Source organism: Lissotriton helveticus, chromosome 3_1 (assembly GCF_964261635.1).
Source record: "Lissotriton helveticus chromosome 3_1, aLisHel1.1, whole genome shotgun sequence".
NCBI lineage: Eukaryota > Metazoa > Chordata > Amphibia > Caudata > Salamandridae > Lissotriton > Lissotriton helveticus.
Window position 1 is genome coordinate 843,918,259 of NC_136061.1, and position 22,014 is coordinate 843,940,272.

Consider the following 22,014-nt stretch of genomic DNA (forward strand, 5'->3'; position numbering starts at 1 on the left):
TGATTGGTCGAAAGTGTTTTCTTCCCATGATTGGTCGAAAGTGGAACAAATGTGGGGGATGCCAGTCTCTTTCCCGCCCGCCCATTTTTTATCGTTTTCCATTGCTTGTATTGCATGTCCAGCAAGGCCATTGCATTTTGTGGATGGTTATAGTGTGCCAATTCTATTTCCATAAGGTTTAGATGTTTAGGTGAGCCAAGTTGTGCAGTGTTTTACTGACAAAATAAATTAATTGGTGACCTATGTTTTTTTCCCTTCTTAAATGCTTTCTATCATAAAGAGAGAGTGCTAGTCACTTCCCGCTTTGTGTATTCATTTGTTTTCCTTTGCTGTCATAATAAAATGTTGAAGTTACTACTTGTTTTTGATTCAGACAATAGACATGAGCACCTAGGCATCCTTTCCCATTTGTTTAAAGTATTTTAAATGCATTTTTTCTATGTATGCCATTTAAGCTCACCAATTATTACACAAACGTAATCTTCTATCTCCTTTTCACAACACTGTTCTGAGGGAATACAACTCTGCTAAAGCAGTTTTTCAGCAATTTGACCTTAAACCCACCTTACTGCATTATTGTAGGCCTAAATGTTGCTTCTTAATGGGAGCAACAGTCTCCCAAGTGGTAAACAGACTAGACCTGTTGGCTTTGCCTAAGTTTATTCATTACTAAGTTTAATTGTGTCAAATGAACAAACAACCTGTGTTGCTCAGTTCACCAGATTTCAGGCAAGTTATTATTCAAATCCTTGTTTACAGCATTAGTAAGCTTTTCTTCTAATTTTTAGAGAAAATGGCAGTAGGCAAAAGGAAACGTGCTGTGGAAGATGAGAGCCAATCTGCAATGGAAATGGCAGAGAATACAGACAATCCTCTAAGATGCCCTGTCCGACTCTACGAGTTTTACCTTTCAAAGTGGTAGGTGTTTTTCACAGATTTTAAAATAGTTGGGTTTCATTAGTGTTTACTGGGCTGCTGGAAAGTCATTATAAAACTAGCTTCTTGGAATTTGATCCTTCAAAGATGTGCATGCTTTAATCAAGTGATTTCAAATGCCCTTAATCCAACAACAGTGTTTAGGATCACATCCACCTCATATGAAACAACTTTCACTTCAACCAATGTAATTGGAAATGCTGAGCGTTCTACTTCCCCTAGAGTCTACATCTCTAATTTCTACCTCACGTGTGTGAGGGAATCCTTGGGAAGGGCTCTGCTCTTTGCTTCTAGAAAACAATTTTTGTTTTATTATCAATACGTTCGGCTTCTGTGGGCTACTTTCAGCCTTAGTTTCTGCTTCACTCAGCCGTGGGTTTTCTGGTGGTTTACAAAATATATATTTTTAGGCTCAAGGTAGGTACAGTAACTACTAGCATGTCATAATGAGAACCATGCTCCCTTCAAAGCCTCTGTGACTGAAGAACGGTTTGTTCAAATAACTTGCACATAAAGTGCATTTATTGTCTTTATCCAAAATTCTTTCTGGTAAAAAACAAAAATCAGGGTAGTGGCACCAGTACTGGTCCTCCAGAGGTTAGGCAAGTTCCTGAAGAAACACTTTTTCAGGGTGATAACCCTCCAGAGAACATCCTCTAGCTGTGAGGTATCAGGTTGGGACTTAATTCCTTCTTTCTGAGGTTACAAAACAGGTGGTGTTGACCAGGACAGACCATGCAACATCAGTGTATTGCTTCACAAAACAAGTAAGATTGAGGTCCCACTTGCAATAAGATGCACATATGCTGTTGAACTAGACTACCAACATCACAGTGAAACATCTTCCAGGATGCAATATTGATTAGGCAGATGCTTGCAGCTGCACCCTCTCTTATTGTCACATGTGGAAACTCCATCCGAACAAAGTAGAATAAATCTCTTGAAAGTTGAGCCAGTCAACAATGAACCTGTTGACCACTGTAGAGAATAGGAACTGTCAGTATTATGCCAACCAGTTTAGTCACCCAGGATCCGAGGGCAATGCCTTTTTGATGACCGTGTCAAATGTCTTCTGTTACGCCTTTTTGCCATTTCTCCTTATTCACAGGGTACTGAGAAAGGTCTCCGTTCCCTTACTTGGATTGCTCCAACATGAACTTGTTGGTTTTGGTACAGCTACCTAATGAGACTGTCAGCACACTCACCGGTCCAGCTGAACAACCATTCCAGGGTCCTCTCCATATGCAGTGGAGAGATACTCCACGGTGATCTCCAGTCACTGAGCCTGATGGCATGATTCCTGACCACTTATAGTAGTAAAGCCATCTGTATATCCCTTCTGAATGCAAAGACATTTTAATGCAGGAACGTGCGCCACCTACAACTAAACTAACACAACGCTAAGCCGAAGAGTGTTTGCATGTGGCGAAGAAAGAAAGGCTACAATTCAATCTCCATACTTCCCCATCAAGTTACCTTATGCATGCTACAGGAGTCGTCTGATGTATGCGTTGGTATGGTGCACTTGGCCACACTTTGCAGGTTCCAGAGGGTGGACTACTTTTCCATATTCTCACAGAGGATTATTTGGCATTTACGAAAATCTTAAGGTCTTTCCTCCAGTGTGTCTGGCTCCTGTTGCATGGGAATTGAAACTGTTTTGCCAGCTCATTGTGCCCTCTCTCAAATCCAATAACAGTGCACTTCTGCAGTTCCTTTCATGAAAAACAGCCCTTCTGCTCATTCTCACTTTCACTTGGAGAGTCAAAGAGTTACAGCTGTTCGAGACGGAGAATTCATATCTTCACTTTACTATAGACAAGGTGATTCTGCAAACCAATCCAAGATTCATGGCAAAAGACTCTACAGACTTTCACTTGAATTAACCAGTTTTCCTTCGCTCTTTCTTCCCTAATACGCTGTACTGCTGCGCAGAGATCCTTAGACTCTGTAGATATCTCATAGAGACATCTAGCCGCACATTCCTTAACTTAGAATATCCCCAGGCATCAGACTGGCTCCATAAAACTTTTTCTCAGCAGTACCGTCCTGATGTCGTCCACAGAAGTGACGTCAATGGAGCCATACAAGTCTCTCTTGAAAATGCAATAGGAATTGTACGTTGTTTGATTTACAGGGGATGCAGTAGGTTGCAATACTTAGCAAATACAGTACATTGAAATGAATACGTTTTTTCAGAAAATTACAGGTAAGTTACTTTTTACGGTACTTTTCTAACTCAGTGCTGGAAAAAGATGTTATTGGTTCACAGGTAAGTTATCAACTGTGGGCGTTAAGGTTCTGGGGTTAGGCTCAGGAGTCCCCCATGCTCAGTGATGCACTCTTGCGGCAATAAGGCAGCCAGGTGCAGTGTGTTGAGGCCCAGTGTTATCCAATGGGGGATGGGGGCCTCCGGTTGTTGCCCCCTGGTAAGCAGACCACTGGGTTGTGAGAGCAAAGCTCCTAGAGTTTAGGTCAGGGCAAATGAGGAAGCTAAGTAGCACAAAAGGTGCACCCTCTGCGGCACAAGGGCGGCTGGGTGCAGGTGCTGTTTCGAGGTCGGTGCCCTGTGGTTTTCAATGGAGAACCTCCGGTTAGCAACAGCACTGCAGGCAGGGAGACAAAGGACTTCAGGGTGCGACCACCACTTCTTGAGGTAAGTTGGGAAGTTAGAGGTTGGTTAGGCACCATCGTTTTGGGCACACAAGGCCATGGGGCGCCTGGTGCAAGGGTGACTTTTGAGGTTGGATCTGCAAAGTCAGTGTCTGGGCACAGGTCCTCTAAGGGTGGCACAATAAGTGCTGCAGCCTTAGGGGCCTTCTCTGGTCACAGTGCCCCGGGTACCGGTGGTACCATTTACCAGGGGCTGACATGTGGCCAGAGATGGCAATTGATTTTAGGCTTCAATGCAATTTTAGGGAAGGAACATGGGCCCCCTGGGTACCTGATTAGCAGGAGCCCAGGACACACTTTGGGCGGGAGAACCGTCGGAAAGAGGTGTGCCCACCTCTGCCAACTCCACTACTCAGGTGAGGGGAGACGAGGTGAAGCACAACTCTGAGTCCCCGCTGTCTTGAGGCTCGGGGGACCCAACCAACCAGGGACAGGCTCCTGCCCCTCTACTACAGGAGGGTGGCACGATAGGGGGTGTACCCACCCCAGGGAAGGGACCCATTGGTCCCTGCCCTTTACCTACCTGTAACAACCCTAAATCTAGTATTTAGGGGCACCATGAACCTTCCTTGCTCAGATCCAGTAACAACAAGAAAAAGAAGAGAAGGAGGACGAGAAGCTGTGCAGAGCTAACAAGAGGACGACGCCCACTGACTTGGCCCCAGCCCTACAGGCCTGTCTCCCCTCGAACCTGCTACTGCAAAACCCCAGCGTGTCCAGCGGCCAGCAACCTCAAAGACCCCGGAGGACCTGCCTGCCTTCACTTTCCAAGCTATTTTTCCTATGAATACCGGACGTGTTTGAACTGCAGCTTCTGGTGCCAGCCAGGAACCGCAAATCCAGCCCACTCTGCACTCGCCGAACGCGGCCCGAGCTCGAGCGGAAAAATACCACGGTGTGGTCCCCCTGGTGATCCTGACCCGAGATCCGGCGACCCCTCACCTGCCTCAATCCAGAGGACCCCCCTACCGCGACCAGGCGTATAAGAAAATCCAATGTCCAAAGGCAACCCTGCACCCGACGCTCCACGGCCTTGTGTGCCCAACCCAGTGGTGCCTAACCATCCCCATTTATCCCTTGAAGTGGTGGTCGCTCCAGGAAGATCCTCGTCTCCGATCCTGCATCATTTCTTTGTCCCAGAAAATCTCCATTGAAATCAACAGGGCACCCGACCTCAAAACAGCACCCTGCACCTGGCCGCCCTAGCGCCGCTTAGGCCCCTTTTGTGCTAACTTGGTCCCGAACTTGCCCTGAGCTTAACCCTAGGAGCTTTGCTCCCACAACCCTGTGGCCTGCTTGCCAGCAGCCACCAATCAGAGTCCCCCTATCCTCCATAGGATAACAGTGGGCCTCGACACTCTGCACCCGGCCTTCCGAGTGCCGCTGAGGGTGCAACAACGGTGCATCACTGACCCTGGGGGACCACTGAGTAGAACCCCAGAACCTTAACTCAAAAGACCTATTACTTACCTCAAAACCGATAACCTGTTTTTCCTCATAGAATAACATTGACACTTTTTCTCGCAAAAAGTTTCCTAAGTGTCAACTTTTGAAAACTAAGAATATTCCTTAAAAATCACACAAATAACCAAAACGCATTGTTCGAGGCATATGAGCTGCAGATTGTACACTATGCATAGATTGCCACCTAGTGTTGGGCCCGGATGTTTGCAGTTTGTTTTGTAGAAAAGTCTTTGGAAGTCACGGGATAGGTGACTCCTCCTTTGGATGATACTGCGCATGGTCATCGGCTCCATCCCCAGATTGTTTTTTTCCGCCACCGGGCTCAGATGTGTTTCCAGCGCTCCGTGTTGAAACCGAATTCCTTCGGCGCGCAGTCCTCACCAACTTTCAGAAAATACGTTTCGAATGCTTCTCCACTCGACCCTACTCTTCAACGTCGAATACCTCGATTCCGGTCGTCGCCGACGGCCTTCGGGCCTAGCTAGGCCTCGACTCCAGCTCATGGAAAGGACTCCCTTCAAAAAGTGTCCTCAATGTGGGTCGAAGTTTCCCCACACTGACCTCCACGAGGTGTGTAACCTCTGCCTTTCTCCGGAGCACGAGGCAAAGGACTGCTCAGCTTGTGCCTCTTTCCGCTCCAAAAAGACTATCCGGGACCGAAGAGCGAGAAGAACTATGGCTCGATCTTCAACTTCGTTTTCCGGACGACATCTTTGAGGAAGGCGTCAACGTCCCAGAACAACAAGACGTCGACAGCGGTTCCGAACAGGAAGAAGATTCGGATGTCGAGGACATTACTCCAGCGCAACGGATCGTAAGTAAGACCGTCGACCCCAACCCTTCCTCGACACCCCCAAAGAAGGCCCCCGGTCACACCCTCGCGTGCACACCGACACTCAGCTTCTACTGCCCCACCTTCGGGCCCGGCGAAGAAGCCAATTAAGCCTTCAGGCGACTCGGCTTGAGTCAGCCTTCGCATGGTGCCGGCGCCAACTTACAAGCACCAAAAAAGACATTGACGCCTGCTATGCCGACGCCCAAACCATCGGCACCAAAACACACAGCTCCTTCGGCATCGAAACCCAGGTCGGAACCAAGTAAACCTTCGGATTCCAAAAAATAATCGGAACCGAAAAAAGCATCGGATCCGAAGAAACTACCGAATCCGAAAACAACACCCGACCCGAAAAAACATCCGGTACCGAGAAAACATTCGAAGCCGAGAGACTCCTGCCTCAAAGGATGAACAAGGTCGAGACCAAACGCAAGACGAAGGATGCGGAGATGTCGAAAATGAGGCAGTCGATTGCACTCGATGCTGAAGAGCGCGCTAGAGTTTGAGCAAAAAAGGCTGCTAGAGGCCAAAAGGACCTTCAAAATGAGGGCTTCAACGCCTCACTCTGAGAGGTCCATAAGCCATCAAGGCCATAATCGGAAAACATACAGGAAGAGAAAAACAAAGGAGACTTGGACCCCCCCCCCCCCACTGGTCCCAGAGCCAAAGGAGGAAGAAGAGCAAGAGATCTACAAAGAAAAAAAACCAGAGTCCCAAGGCCTGTTTCATGACGCTGAGGGCTCGGAAGGCATCGAAAAGCAATTGCACTCAGATTTGTCAATGCTACTTGCCTTCTGGGGAGATACCCACATGCATTGTGCGACAGTAGCAGACATCTGGCAAACCCTGCAACATCTCATCCCGGATGCCCACGCCACAGCTAAGTACTTCTTTCATTCAAGCTTAGATATGACCGATTGGGTAAGTTAACTGTAGCTGAGACCGGCATGGTGCTTCAGTGCCATGCGTAGGTTCCTTCTGCGTGCTTCGCTTCCGCCAATAATATTTGGAACAAAGGTGGGCTCAGTGTTCAAAAGATTTTTAGAGTGTAAAGCCACTGCTTTCCCCCTTCCAAGGCATCACCGGAGTCAACATCAGATCGTACCTCAACATCAGCCGGCCTCTCAAGGTAGATGCAAGGGATCAGGCAGACAGCATCCAGCCCCCAGGGGCAACTTTGAACGATCCAAACACCCCACATCCAACTGCAGCTGCTGCAAAACCACTTTAGTCCAGCCTTGACAGCTCATAATCGATGCTTCACTTTCTACCTTTCCGGTTGGAGGAACATTGCATCCGACTAGTGGGTGCTCCAGATCGTGGAACATGGTTTCTCCCTACCCTTCCTGTCACATCCCCCAGATATACCACCACACCTCCCAGAGAAGCACTTACCATGCTTTGAGGAGAATTCAGGCTCTTCTGACTGAGGCTGCTATCGAGAGGGTGTCAGCATTAGAGATCAGACCTGGATGTTACTCCCACTATTTCCTGGCGCTTAAAAAAGATGGAGGCCTTCATCTTACCCTTGGTCTGTACCTTCCTAACTTCTCTCTTCGGTTAGACAAGTTTAGATTTCTTACCCTGGCTCAAGTTCTGTCTGCACTGGATCCAGGAGACTGGATGTGGCATTGGATCTACAGGCTGCCTATTTTTATATTCCCATCCTGCAATCCCGCAGACATTACCTGCGGTTTAAGGTAGGCTAGGAGCACTATCTGATAGAAGCATTTACTTGCCTCAGAATGATCTGCAGGCGTCAAACTTGGTTCGGAAAGTTTTCGTGAGCAGTGTAGGAAAGTGCCCCTTTTTGGATGGATAACTCCCACTTTTTGCCACCCTAAGAGACCCCTCATCAACCAAATGCACACTGCCACAAAAGTCTGTGTGTTTTGGTGCAGATAAAAGTGAAGAGATGGCCTGGCACACATCCCTGTGTGCTAGGCCTGCCAGCACTGCAAGAGACATAGGTAAGTCACCCCTAGAGCAGGCCTTACAGCCCTATGGCAGGGTGCACTATACCTCTTGTGAAGTCATAACTGCATGAGCAGATTTGCCCCTAAAGTGTCTTAAGTCCATTCTGAGACATTATAAGTGTTTATTGAAGCTATACTGATTACACGGGCTCGGAGCTTGTCCCAATACGAGTTCCACAGCTCCATGACAGCTTCACCGAATCCAAAGATGTTTGGTCCCAAACATCTGATTAATGAGCCTACGCTGATGGCAATTTTGGATTCATTAATAAATGCACTCAAAGGGCACCGCGAAGATGTCCCTTGAAAAACCACTAGTGTGGGCCTGACTGGTTTGCGCCAGTCTACCACTACTAGACCTGTTTCTGACCCCCTGAGGTGGGAGCTTTGTGCTCTTGTGGGGTCATAAACAAAACCTGCTCTGGGTGGAGGAGCCTCACACCTTCCCCCAAGCAGGAACAGCACTGAACGGCTGTTAGCCTCAGACTTCCTGCCCTTTCTTATGCTGACTATGGCCTCTCCAGCTAGTGGAGATGCCCGCCCCCCTGACCAAGGCCCACTTTTGGCTGTAAAATCGGCAGGAAAATTAGTTAACAAGTAGAGGTGTGTCCCCTCTTAGAGGTGTGTCCCCTCTCAGCCAGGACCACCCCTAAGGTGTCCTAAGCTAAGGTCACCCACTCATTTTAGAATCCTCCATATTGTTTTGAAGGAATCCCGCTAATAGGATTGGGGTTTGCCCCGTCGCCAAAGGAAGTGGACATACAAAGGGTGTAATCACCCTAAAGGTCTAATGCCGACTTTGGTTTTGACTGGAAGACATGCCTTCCAGGCCGGAGCTCGAGCCCTATCGCTATAGGCCAGGACTCTGGGAATTATCGTAGGGGTTGCTGGACCTTAAGGCATACCAGCCTTATGACTCCTTGGACTGGTGTGAGGATCTGGGTGTGGCCAACTGACTGAACACTTCTCCAGATGCTGGCATGCTTTCTCACCCTACCATGGCTACAGAGGAGGGAGCGTCATTAGCAATGGTGGTGCAGATTGCTGATCATGTTCTTGACTTTAGCTTGGCCTCTGTGGCAGTCAAGACTAATGTCTTGACTGAAGTGCTTTAGCTGGGATTGTCCCCTTCTGACCACTTCTCTTCTGACCGCTTTTCCCATATAATAAAGCACTGACTGATGTCCTGCTTGGGACTTGGTCCAGGCCCTGCACTGGGGCTCTTGTGAACAAGACAAATACCCATTGCCACTGCCTTACTCCAAAGGACCTAAAACTTCCTCATGGAACATCCTATCCCGGAGAGCTTGGTGGTCCAAGCCTCTACTTCACATATAAATCAGGGCGCAATCCCAACTGCCATGCAGGATCGGGAATCCAAAAGGCTGGACAATTTAGGCATGGAAATGTATTCCTCCACCAGCCTAGCATTGTGATCGGTGAACACTGCTTGCCTTTTGGGTCGATATTCTCACGCTCTGTGGCTTTGGTTGCACAGGTGCTGCCTAAGGCCCTGGAGGAGGCCTGGGCCGTGTTCTTCCAGGCTGTTGCCGAAGGCAGGGATTCAGCTAAGTTCACCATTATATGTGGATTAGACTCTACCGACTCACTAGGCAGAGCGGGTTCGTCGACATCGGCCCTGCAATGCCACGCCTGGTTGAGGACTACTGGCTTTTCGAGGGATATCCAGTCATCACTCGTGGACATGCCCTTTGATGGCGCAGGTATTTTAAGAGAAAATCAGATTCATTACTGGATTGCTTTAAGTACAGCAGGGCTATGGCCAGGTCCTTAGGCCTTTCTATGGCCCCTTGTCAACCTCAATCTGCCTCTCACTCCGTCAAAGAGGAGTGCAACCGCGTCTTTACCCGCCCAGCATGCAAGCTTTCCAGCCTCTGCCTGCCAGTAGACCTATTTCCACCCAGGCCTGTGGGTCGGGTACCCAACCGTCGGGTCACTTCCCCCAGCAGCCTCCAAACCTTCCTAGCCTGCCTGTCTACCATCGTGGGCAACTAGTGGGTGGCACGATTTGCCATCACCTGCCCCACTCGCAATCCATAGCATCAGACAGGTGGCCCTCTATGCCACCCACTTATGACAGGCTGTCGGAGGACCAGCTATCCCTTCTCATCCAGAAACTGACTGCTCTTTTGCCCAAAGGAGCCATAGAGAGTGCCGACGCCTGAAGTGGGCAGTGTTTGCTATTCCTTGTTCCTATTCTCGACCGGGTCACTCTCAAGGTTCTTCCTCAAAATGGAGAAATTCAAGATGCTTAGTCTTGCTCAGTTCCTATCTTCCCTGGATCCGGGAGACTCGACTGTAGCCTTGGACTTGCAGGATGCATACTTCCACATTCCTGTCCTGCCCGCTTACTGGTGTTACCTGCAGTTCCAAGTGGGCCACGCACACTTGCAGTTCATTGGGCTCCACCAAGGTGATGCCGGTGGTTGAAGCTCACCTGCAGAGATCAGGCTTACCAGACTTCCCCTGTCTTGATGACTGGCTGTAGAAGGTTGTCGCCCACCTCTAGACTGCGACGAATCTCCTGCATTCGCTGGGGTTCACTATCAACTTGCCGAAGTCGCATGTGACTACCTCTCAGATGCTCCCCTGAACACAGTGCTGTTCTGACCCTATCCTCCGGAACGGTGAGTCCTGGATAATCGGGCTATGATACTGATGTTTCATCCTCTATCCTGGATTTAGAGGAGACTGACACTGAGGTTGTTAGGCCTCATAGCCTCCTGCATCCTGCTTGTGACACATACTCGTTGGCATGTGTGGGCTCTGCAGTAGGACATAAAGTTCCAGGGGGTGCAGCATCAGGGGAATCTCTAACATGGTCCAAGTCTCTAAGGGAACTGCAAAGGACCTGCAGTGGTGGCATATGAACTACGATTGGGTCAACGGCAGACCCCGCTCGGTTCCCCAACCAGATCTGATGGTAGTGGCTGATGCTTCAGTCCAGGGATGCACCGGCCATCTAGGAGAGGTGGAGATGAGAACTGGTCTCCAGACTCCACATCAACCTGTTGAAGCTCCGAGCAATCTAATTAGAATTGAAAACATTACTACTCTCTGTACGGGGAAGGCTAGTGCAAGTGTTGACGGACCCTTGGTGAAGAGGCCAGGCGTCTCTGGACATGGCTGGAACAGGATGGCGTATCTCTAGCGGTTCAACATCTGGCGGGCTCTCTGAGCGCCTGAGCAGAAAAACTCAGCTGCAGATGCCTCGCCGATAACGAATGGCTTCTCCAGGTCTCTTACAGCAGTGGGGAGAACTTTAGTTGGATCTGTTTGCCACCAACAAGAAAGCGCAAAGTCAACAGTTCTGCCCACTGGAGTTTCCAAGGCAGCTCTCGCTCAGAGACACTTTTCGTCACAAGTGGAACTGAGCCTCTTGCGCGCCTTTCTGCCCAGACAACTGCTATCCAGAGTTTTGAAGAAAATCAGGAAAGCCCAGGCCCAATTCATCCTTGTGGCTCCGGATTGGGCACAGAGTCTGGTATGCTGAGCTGTTGAGCATGGCTATCGGTCCTCCAATCAGGCTGCCCCTTGGGAGGATCTTCTGTCTCCGCGACAGGGGAGCGTTCTGCACCTGACCCTGTCAACGCTCCTCCTCCTTGCGTGGAGATTGAGTGGCAACAGTTATCTTTCAGTCTTCCTCCTGGTGTCAATGACGTTATCTTGGCAGCAAGGCGTCCCTCCACCAAGACGGTTTATGTCTGCCACTGGGCACAATTTGTGGCATGGTGTACAGAAAGACAAATTGCTCCTCATCCGGTCCCCATTTCTTAGGTTCTCCTGTACATCCTTTCCCTTGCCCAGAAGGGCTCTGCTCTGGGCACTTTAAATAGCTATCCCTCTGCTATTTCCACTTTTCTGTGGTTGCCTAATCAGCCATCCTGCTTCACATCTCCTATTGCAAAAAGATTTGTATTTGTTTACGCCTTCTCCCTTTAATATGCCCCAGTCGGACCGCCGTCCTGTCCTCACTTTCCTTGTGTGCTCCATTTTAACCCCTGCACAATTGTCTCCTCAGGCTCCTAACCTAACCATCAAGAGGGCCTTCCTGGTGGCAATAACATCTGCACAGAGGTTCAGTTAGCTTCAGGCCTCATCATCCAAGCCTCTTTAGCTGACCATTTACCCAAACTGGTGCTTTATATGATAGCTTCCTTTCTCTTGAAAGGGGTCACTCCATTTCATGTATGCCAAACCATCACTCTACATACTTTTTACACTCCCCTCATCTCTCCAAGGAAGAGGAGTGACTTCATCATCTGGACCCAAAAAAGTGGTGTTCTGCCTTGACCGCACAAGAGTTCCAGGTGGACGACCAACTCTTCGTGGAGTATTTCGGAGCAAATATAGGACGAGCCATCTACCGATGAATCGTGCACTGTATTAAAATCTGCAACATATTGGCTAAGACTCAACTATCTGAGGGTTTGCGTGCTCATTCCACCAGAACTAAAGCTGGAACCACTGCATTAGCTTGTGGAGTTTCAGACCTGGACATGTACCAGGCAGCAACATGGGCTTCCCTTCACACGTTTACAAAACACTACGGCCTGCACAGTCCGGTCCATAGGGATGGGTACTTTGCACATTTGGTCCTGCAGGACTTCCTCTTGTGAAATTAGTCTGTAGGCTCACCTCAGGGGCAGTATTGCTTAGGTATCTAGTCTAAGGAAAGGAATTCTCTATCAGTATGGCAAGTAACTTACCTGCGGTAATGCCTTATCTGGTAGAGACTCTATCTAGCCACCAATTCCTTACTGAACCACACACCCTCCCGCTCAATTAACACATTTCTAGGGACAGGGCTTTCCCCTTTCAGTGCCCTAGTTTTCCACCCCAGTGGTCAGTGTGCTTCATGGCTCCACGTTTCTGGCGTGGAAAGTTGCAAAAAGTAACATACGTCGGCACGCCTATATGGGCGCCATGAACATCACTTTCGGTGTGGACTTCAGCGCCTACCGGCACGCAGAGGTTCCACTTATGAAACATTTCCAGATCGACTCTAACGTCTGGAAATAATTGTAAGGTAAGGTATCTGCGGCTAGATAGTCCGATAAGGCATTACCAAAGGTAAGTAACTTGTTCTCCAGTTCTGTTCCCCCCTTTGGCCTTAGCAGTGCCCTTGGGTATTCACAAAGGTGATGGAGGTGCTCTCGGGCCCATCTGCGGAGGTTGAGAATACCTGTCTTCCCATAACTCAATGACTGGTTGCTGAAGGCAGGCTCGGCTCCAGCAGTAGTGTACCACCTTCACACGGCTGCTGAAATGAATAAATGTCTTCAATGTGCCAAAGTCACACCTGACAATGGCTATCGTTCATTGAAGCCATCCTGGATATGGTGATCTTACAAGCCTTTGCCCCACCTCAACAAGACTGATCTTGTTGGAAGATCTTGGAAGAGTACCATATCCAGGATAGCTATCTGTTCGGGCTATTATCCTGATGTGTCAATTCTTGACCTGGGTCTCACTGAGAGGGGCTCTGAGGCTGCTTGGCCTGCTTGTGGACCATTCCAGGTGGCACATGCGGGCTCAGCAGTGGGATCTGAAGACTGTGGGCTCCGCATCAGAGCAACTTGTCATATTCCATGAATATGTCGGAGGAGATAACTAAAGACCTGTAGTCGTGGTTGCTCATCTGCAATTAAACCAGTGGCAGACTCCTTCCCCTACCGCACCAAGAGTTAATGGTTGTTACGGATGTTTTGCTGCTGGTTTTGGGATGTCATCTGGGAGATGTGAAGATCAAAGGACTTTGGTTTCAGGTGGCGACTCCCCCATATCAATTTGCTGGAGTTGCAAGTGATCCGCTTGGCATTGAAGTTGTTCCTTTTTGTCCATCGTGGAGGGATGGCCGGGGGGGGGGGGGGGGGCACAGGTATATCTTCTCAGACAACATGACCACATATTCTGATAGATACATCTGCCGTGTGGATTCCTCACCTTGTGAATATCCCCTTGCGTCAGCAACATTCGGAAATTCTTTTTGGAGCTTTGCGCCGACGTGGACTTGGACGTCATAGAGACACGGCATCGCACGCGACTCCGCTGACGTCACCGACGCCTATAATAGGCCCACGCCGGCGTGATGACATCAGTTCCCTTTTTTCCGCGTCGTCGACGCTAACGGTTTTAGGATACTCAGTAGCTTTTGGGTAAATCTGTTACTGTTTTTCTTCGTTTTCTCTGTTCTCTTGAACTTGTCTCCCTAGAATGTCGACTAAGAAGACTGGATTTAAACCCTGCAGGGAATGCGGGGAAATGATGTCCGTTACGGACCCACACCAGGACTGTATTTGGTGTTTGAGTTCCGACCACGACGTGGATGGGTGTTCGTCGTGTCAAAAAATGAACCCGAAGGCCCTACGAGAGAGGGAGACCAAGCTTCTTGTGGCAAGGTTAAAAGCCGATAAAAGAAAGAAGACTTCAAGATCCCGCTCGAGGAAGTCGAGGTCAAGATCAAGGTCTCAAGAGGCATCGGCTTCGAAGTCCTCATCGGATCATGCTTCGAGGTCGCATAAGAAGCACAAGAAAAGGAGACATGAGTCTCGACGTCATTCAGGTGAGAAGTCGGGCTCGAAGTCGAGGTCGCCCAGGAAAGTTAAATCGAAGGTGATCCCACCGCAAGAAGCTTCGGATCGGGAAGGTGAGGCCTCGCCTTCAGAGTCACAGGTTCAATCTCCGACTCCAGTTTCCAATCCGACTCTGATGTCGTCTCCGGCTCAAGAAGAGGTGGAGGAAGTTCCTATTGGGGAAGATGAATCGGCGCCTGTTGAAGAGCCTGATTCGAATCCACCTCGAGGTCAGCATGAAGGTGATTATCCACCTTTCCCTGCACCAGGTCAAGATCCATCAGCGTTCCTCAACGCTATGTATGGGGTATTCTCGAGGTCATGGTACCCATCTGGTGCACCTTTGGGTCCCATGGGTCCAATCGCATTTAATTTGGGTGTTTCACACTATTATGCCCTGGCACCTTTTATGCCGTATATGCCAGCCCGACTCCATTGTGGCAGTACCCGGCTCCACCGAGGTCGACGCCGGCTCGTCCGATGTCGACGACTCCGATACCAGCGTCGCCCACTCCAATCAAGTCTTTGGAATATCCTTCTAAGCCTTCCGATACTGTACCGACGTCGGTTCCGGCTCCGTCGGAGTCGGTAGTGGATCCGACTGAATTCCGTGTGAAGGAGAGGTCCAGGAGAGATGCACAACGCCTCCTGGAAGAACGGAGATATTTCGAGTCTCCCCCAGACTTGGAGGAAGGTGAACTGGATGAGGATTGTTTCGAGGAACTGGCTGATGCTAGTGGCCTTGATTTTTCCCCTGAGTGGGAGATGCCATCAGGTCCGAATACACCTTCAAAAGATGTCCAGCCATATCACGTTGTAATGGGGAAGGCAGCAGGACTTTTAGGTTTGACATTGCCTACTGTTGAGTTTAAATCAAATCTGCTTACAGAGGTTCTCCACTCACCAAGCTCAGCTGTGGAACCATTACTCCCATTTAATGAGGCTTTAACTGAACCTATTATGGAGGTGTGGAAGAAGCCTCTTTATGCTCCTTCTGTCTCAAAAAGTGTGGCTAGGAGATATAGAGTGGCTCCCGAAGACCCTGCCTTTTTATCATCTCACCCTTCTCCTGAAAGCCTGGTGATTCAGGCTGCGTGCTCAAAAAAGTCAGTTGGTGCTTTTCCACAAGTGCCTGGTGACAAGGAGGCCAAAAAGCAGGATCAATTGGCCAAGAAAACGGTTTCCTCCGCAAGTATGGCGTTAAAGTCAACGAATGCCACTTGTCTCATGGGGAGGTATGTGCACGCACTTATGGACTCAATGCGTTTGTTGATTCCAAAGTTTCCAGAAGACTGCAGGAGTGACTTTGAGGAGGTTTTATCTGATACTCAAGCAGCAGCTCGTCAAGTTATCCAGAGCGGTCTTGATCCTGCAGATTCTGTGGCACGGATCATGGGCACTGCGGGCGCCACAAGAAGATCAGCATGGTTGAAATCCTCTGCGGATGTGCAGTATGCTTTGTTAGATCTACCTTTTGACGGGGAAGGACTCTTTGGCAAGAAGGCAGATACAGCCTTAGAGAGGTTTAAGGATAGCAGAGCAACTGCTAGATCTCTTGGTCTTCAAGTAAGAGGTTCAACGACCAGAAAGTTCAGAGATTTTGGACGCTCTTCTTTTCGTACCTATAGGCAAGGTCAACAGCAGCAACAACAGTAGCAGCAGCAAAATACCTTGTATAGGTCATACAGGGGAAAGCAAAGAGCACGTCCTCGAGGGCGTCAAGCCTCTTCCTCCTCCACTTCCTCCAACCCCCCAACCACAGAAAAGCAGCCCTAGGTCCGCCATTCAGGCTCATGTGGGTCCAGTGGGGGGTCGGCTTACCCACTTTCTACGAGATTGGGAATCGGTTACATCAGATCTTTGGGTTCTCAATCTCGTAGAAATTGGGTATGCACTTCCCTTTCGGGAATCCCTCCCAATTACCCTCCTTGCCAGGGATATTGCTCAGAGGAACATCTGTTGCTCCTACAGGAGGAAGTTCAGACTCTGCTAAGAAAGGGTGCGATAGAGGTGGTCCCAGAGCAGGAAAGGGGTCAGGGATGCTACTCCCGGTATTTCCTGATTCCCAAGAAGGATGGCAGACTTCGTCCAATCCTGGATCTCAGGATCTTGAATCTCTATCTGAAACAGGAGAAATTCAAGATGCTCACCCTTGCTCAAGTTCTTCAAGCGCTGTTAGAAGAAGACTGGATGGTGTCACTCGAATTGCAGGATGCGTACTTTCACATCCCAATCCTGAAGTCGCACAGGAAGTATCTCCGTTTTACGGTAGGATCACAGCACTATCCGTTTGCGGTCCTTCCGTTTGGACTTACTACTGCGCCTCGAGTCTTCACCAAGGTGATGGCAGTGGTGGCTGCGCATCTCAGAAGATCAGGGATTCCAGTATTCCCTTATTTGGACGACTGGCTGATCAAAGCAGAGTCGTCAGAGAGAGTGCTCCATCATCTGCGAGAGACAACCCAGTTGTTGTACAGGTTGGGTTTTTCGATAAATGTACCCAAGTCTCACCTGGTGCCCTCCCAGCGCAACCTGTTCATAGGTGCAGTACTGGACACTACTGTGTGTCGTGCATTCCCTCCTCCTCAAAGGATTCGCGACATACAGGAAATGATTCCTTTATTTCACAATGGAGCGGTCGTTCCAGTCCTGAAGTTCCTTCGCCTGCTGGGTCTGATGGCTTCATGCATTCTGTTGGTCAACCATGCACACTGGCACATGAGGGCGCTCCAGTGGTGCCTCCGCAGGCAGTGGTATCAACACAACGGAGATCTCAGGGAGTCAGTGAGGATCTCCAGAGAAGCTGCGGCGGATCTGTCTTGGTGGGGCTTGGAAGGCAACCTGTCTCAGGGGAAGCCTTTTCAGTTGCCTCCTCCGGTGGCCACAGTGATAACGGATGCATCCACTCTAGGGTGGGGTGCTCATCTGGGGGATCTGGAGGTGTCTTTGGTCTCCAGAGGAAAGGTTGTTTTACATAAACCTTCTAGAATTGCGGGCGATACGTTTGGCGCTCAAGGCCTTCCTCCCTTCCCTTCGCGGTCGGTCGGTCCAGGTCCTGACGGACAACACGACCGCGATGTGGTACATCAACAAACAGGGAGGAATGGGGTCGCAGTGTCTCTGCAGAGAGGCTCTGCGTCTCTGGCCCTGGGTTCAGGACCATCAGATTTGTCTGATGGCAAATCATCTGGCCGGAGTTCTGAACGTTCGTGCAGACAGTCTCAGTCGGCAGTTCTCTGCCGACCACGAGTGGAGGCTTCACCCGGAGGTGGTTCGCGACATCTTTCAGATGTGGGTGACTCCTCGGGTGGACCTGTTCGCCACTCGCAAGAATGCTCACTGCCTGTCATTCTGCAGTCTCCAGTATCCGGTGCAAGGAGCCTTGGGGGACGCGTTTCAGTTGAGTTGGAGAAATCAACTCCTTTACGCGTTTCCTCCCATACCTTTGATTCCTCGAGTTCTGAGGAAGATTCGCCAAGACTGGGCCACCACTCATATTGGTCGCCCTGGACTGGCCAAGAAGGGTGTGGTATACAGATCTTCTTCACCTCTCCTCTCACCCGCCGCTCCGTCTCCCTCTCAGGGCAGATCTCCTCTCGCAGGGGCAGGTTCTATACCCCCACCCCCAGACATTGCACCTTTATGCCTGGAGATTGAACGGGGCAACCTGAGTTCTTTTTCTCTCCCGCCTGACGTGGTGGACGTCATCTTGTCAGCCAGGCGTGACTCCACTAAGTCCATCTATTCATATAGATGGTCAAAATTTGTTTCTTGGTGTGGAGGAAAATCTATTGACCCTTTGAGAGCCCATTTGTCTGATGTTCTTCAGTTTGCCCTTTCTCTGGCGCAGCAAGGGCTTGCTGTTGCCACAGTGAAGGGCTATCTTTCAGCGCTGTCGGCATTTCTTTGTTTGCCTGATCAGCCTTCTCTTTTCAAATCTCCTGTAGTTTTAAGGTTTTTAAAGGGTCTCACAAATAAGTTCCCTCCTGTTCCTTTTATTGTGCCTCAATGGGACTTAAATCTTGTCTTGACCTTTTTGATGGGTGCTCCTTTTGAGCCTCTTCACAAATGTCCTATGAGGCTTTTGACTCTTAAGACAGTCTTCCTCGTTGCAATAACCTCTGCAAGGAGGGTAAGTGAGCTTCAAGCTCTTAGTTCCAAGCCCCCTTTCTTGACCATTCATGCTGATCGAATGGTTCTTAGGACCAGGGCTGCTTTTCTGCCTAAGGTGGTGACTCCTTTCCACCTTGGTCAATCCATTACCCTCCCTACCTTTTATCCTCCCCCTCACCCTTCCAATGAGGAGGAGAGATTACACCGTCTGGACCCCAAGAGGGCGGTGTCTTTTTACATGGACAGGACTAAAGACTGTGGGTTGGATGACCAGCTCTTCATTGGCTTTGCTGGCTGCAAGAGAGGAAGAGCGGTCCATAAAAGAACTTTATCAAGATGGATCGTCCTCTGTATAAAGATCTGCTACTCTTTGGCCGGTAAGCAACCACCAGAGGGTATAAGGGCTCATTCTACAAGAGCTAAATCTTCAACCTCAGCATTGGCTAGAGGTTTTCCAGTAGAGGACATTTGTAGGGCGGCAACTTGGTCTTCCCTCCACACTTTTGCGAAGCATTACTGCTTGGATTCCGAAATGAGGAGGGACGGCCACTTTGCGCGCTCTGTCCTCCAGGATTTCCTGGTTTAGAAGAGTGGACACCCTCCTCCGGGAGTGGGGACTGCTGTGGGACTCTATTCACAAGGTGAGGAATCCACACGGCAGATGTATCTATCAGAAGAACAAGTTACTTGCCTTCGGTAACGCTTTTTCTGGTAGATACAATATCTGCCTGTGGATTCCTCACTAACCCACCCTCCTCCCTATTCTGTGGAATGGGCACAAATAGTCCTTTTAATCAGATGCCAAATCTAAAAATATCTGCAAACTGTCCTATCTGATTTCCATGGCTCCATGTCTGATGGCTACAGAACATAATGAATCTGACGTCAGCCTGCGAAGGTGGGACTTGTATAGGAATCTCAACTTTTTATCTGGGGTGGACCCATTCAATGCCACTTACTGGTGCACAAGGGAATTACTTTAAAGGTTCCATATCCGGTCTGGGTCATGCGGGAAATTTACAAGGTGAGGAATCTGCGGTTCGATCTCTACCAGAAAAGGTGTTACTGAAGACAAGTAACTTGTTGGTTTAGTGCACCCTAAATTGGCAATTCTTTCTGCATTAGAACTTGTGGGGATTTTATTGTTCAAAATGGTTTATGTACTAAACTTTCAGAAAAGCTTTCCTTTTTTGTTGGTTTCTATCTAGATTTTTATATTGTTCGTTGATTTTGTAACATCTTTAGTGTTGTGTGAATTTCGTTACTGACGCTTATATTGGAACTGGAACTCAGACTGGATGTTGAATTAACTCTAGCCCCTATGAATGAAGAAAGCTAAGATCTATCAATCGTAAACCTCTGGATCAAGTATATTCATGCAATAAATAAGGATTTGGTATTGTCTATTGTCTTTGTTCCTGGTCTGTTACAAAATCTAGTCTTTGTTGATTTTATTTAATCCTGTTTTCTGTTTTAGAATGAGAGCACTGTGAGAACGACTTGGTATGTCTGCTTGAGTAATTGTGAGTCCTCTTGTGTTGTATGGAGTTGGTGGAGCCTGGGGTTTCCCAGAATATATATATTGTTACAAATACTGTTTACCTTGGTTTGAGTATTTGAATACACTATCTGAAAGAGACTATTAGTTATAGATTCCTTACCTCAGAATTACCCCCAGGCGTCAGACTGGAACCGGAGAATTATTTCCTTAGCAGTACCTCTGCGCCTCACTAGGGTCGTCGTAATCGCTGGAATGACGTTGCGGTGTCTAATTAGAATCCGCCCCTGCGCGCTGACGTCAGTTCTTTCTTTTACTGCGCCAGCCAGCACAGATCTGGAGAGAACGGTACCCTTAGTAATTTTTTGACTGACCCTTTTTCAACTTTTGTCAACATCTTTTTGGATTTGTTAGACTCCTGGTACACGTAGGGATGTCCCATCATCAGACCGGCTTCAAACCTTGTGACTCGTTGATGTTGGTCACAGACCCGCACCTCGTGTGCCCTTGGAGCTTGACCATGACCTGAAGTCGTGCTCCGACTGTCTGCCATGAACCCGAAGTCTTTGCGGGAGTGGTCCCGAAAGCTTCTGGAGACCCGGCAGTCAGCTCCGCGCCGCTCGAGGCCCAGTATGAGAGGGATGTTGTTTGACCGGTCACTGCTATCATTCTTCCTAGAAGTCTTCGTCATTGGGTAAGTCAAAGCACAAGAAGGTGAAGACGCACCGTTGCTCTTCGCCTTTTCCCCGTCCATCGGCGGACACAGGATGCGGAAGGTAGTCGTCCTTCGGCTCCGCCCACGGAGCCTGTTGGGACGACTCAGAGCTTCCCTCCCTTCCCAGGAGCCAGAGCATCCTCTGCCCAGCTTTGTGCCTTTTGCGAAGCCCTCCATTCCATCTTTGGGCAGTACGACTACCGCTGGCGCGACTTCGGACCCTGCGGACTCAGCTGGGGGCTCTAGGCCTTTGATGCCGGCGGCTCTGGCCCTGGCGCTACAGGGCCCCCAGGCCTGGATCAAGATCGGTGCAGTTTGACCTCCCGACACCGCACCGATTCCTCTGATGACACCTTCACTACCTCCGGCTCCGTCCCGAGCCGGCATCAACCCCGGCCTCCCCATCGACTTGGACACAGAGCCGGACCGGCATCAATCTGTACTTTCGTACCACTGTTTTACCCTGGCCTTCCTTATCGCCCTGAGTGGCGGCCAGAGGAGGCGGAGGAGAACTGGGAGGGGTCTGTTGACCCTCTGGCAGACCGGATTGAAGAGCCGAACTGGAGAGGGGTGAGGCCAGTGGTCTAGATACCTCCCCAGACCTTGGTATGTTTTCTACCCCTAACCTGGCCACGGAGGAGGGAGCCTCCTATGCTGTGGTGTTGCATAGGGCGGCTGAGTCCTTGAGCTACCTACGGTGGCAGTCAGGACTAACTTCCTGACTGAGGTGCTTCAGCCAGCAGCAGTCTCTTCGGAGCCCCTCTTCTGCCGTTCAATGGGACCCTCACAGACCTCCTTCTAGGCACTTGGGCCAAGCCCAGTACAGGGGCTCCTGTGGATAGGATGATTGCCCGGCGCCACCACCTGTCCCCAAGGGACCCACTTGTCTTCTCCCAACACCCTACCCCCAAGAGCTTGGTAGTCCAAGCCTCAATATCCAAAGCCACGTTACCTACTGCTCCACCAGATAGGGAATCCAAGAAGCTGGGCCATCTTGGGAAGATGTTTTCTTCTGCCAGCTTAGGACTGCGGTCGGTGAACACTGCATGTCTCTTGGGCCGTTGTGTGGGACACGGTTGTGCATGTGCTGCCTCAGTGCCCGGAGGAGACCTGGGCCGTACTCTCCTGTGCGTTCGCAGAGGGTAGAGACGCAGCAAAGTTCGCCATTCGATGTGGGCTGGACACCGCTGACTCGCTGGGTAGAATGA

The 22,014-nt window shown here is 49.7% G+C and overlaps 1 protein-coding gene across 8 annotated transcripts in view; it reads left to right on the forward strand.

The window, feature by feature from the left end:
* Positions 1-22,014, forward strand: part of ZMYM4 (zinc finger MYM-type containing 4) — a 1,395,070-nt gene that overhangs the window by 1,367,601 nt on the left and 5,455 nt on the right. For all 8 annotated transcript variants that reach the window (XM_078681133.1, XM_078681129.1, XM_078681130.1 and 5 more), the window contains one exon: positions 789-918. In XM_078681133.1, coding sequence (XP_078537259.1) covers positions 789-918 — 130 coding nt within the window. The remainder of the gene's footprint in view (positions 1-788; positions 919-22,014) is intronic.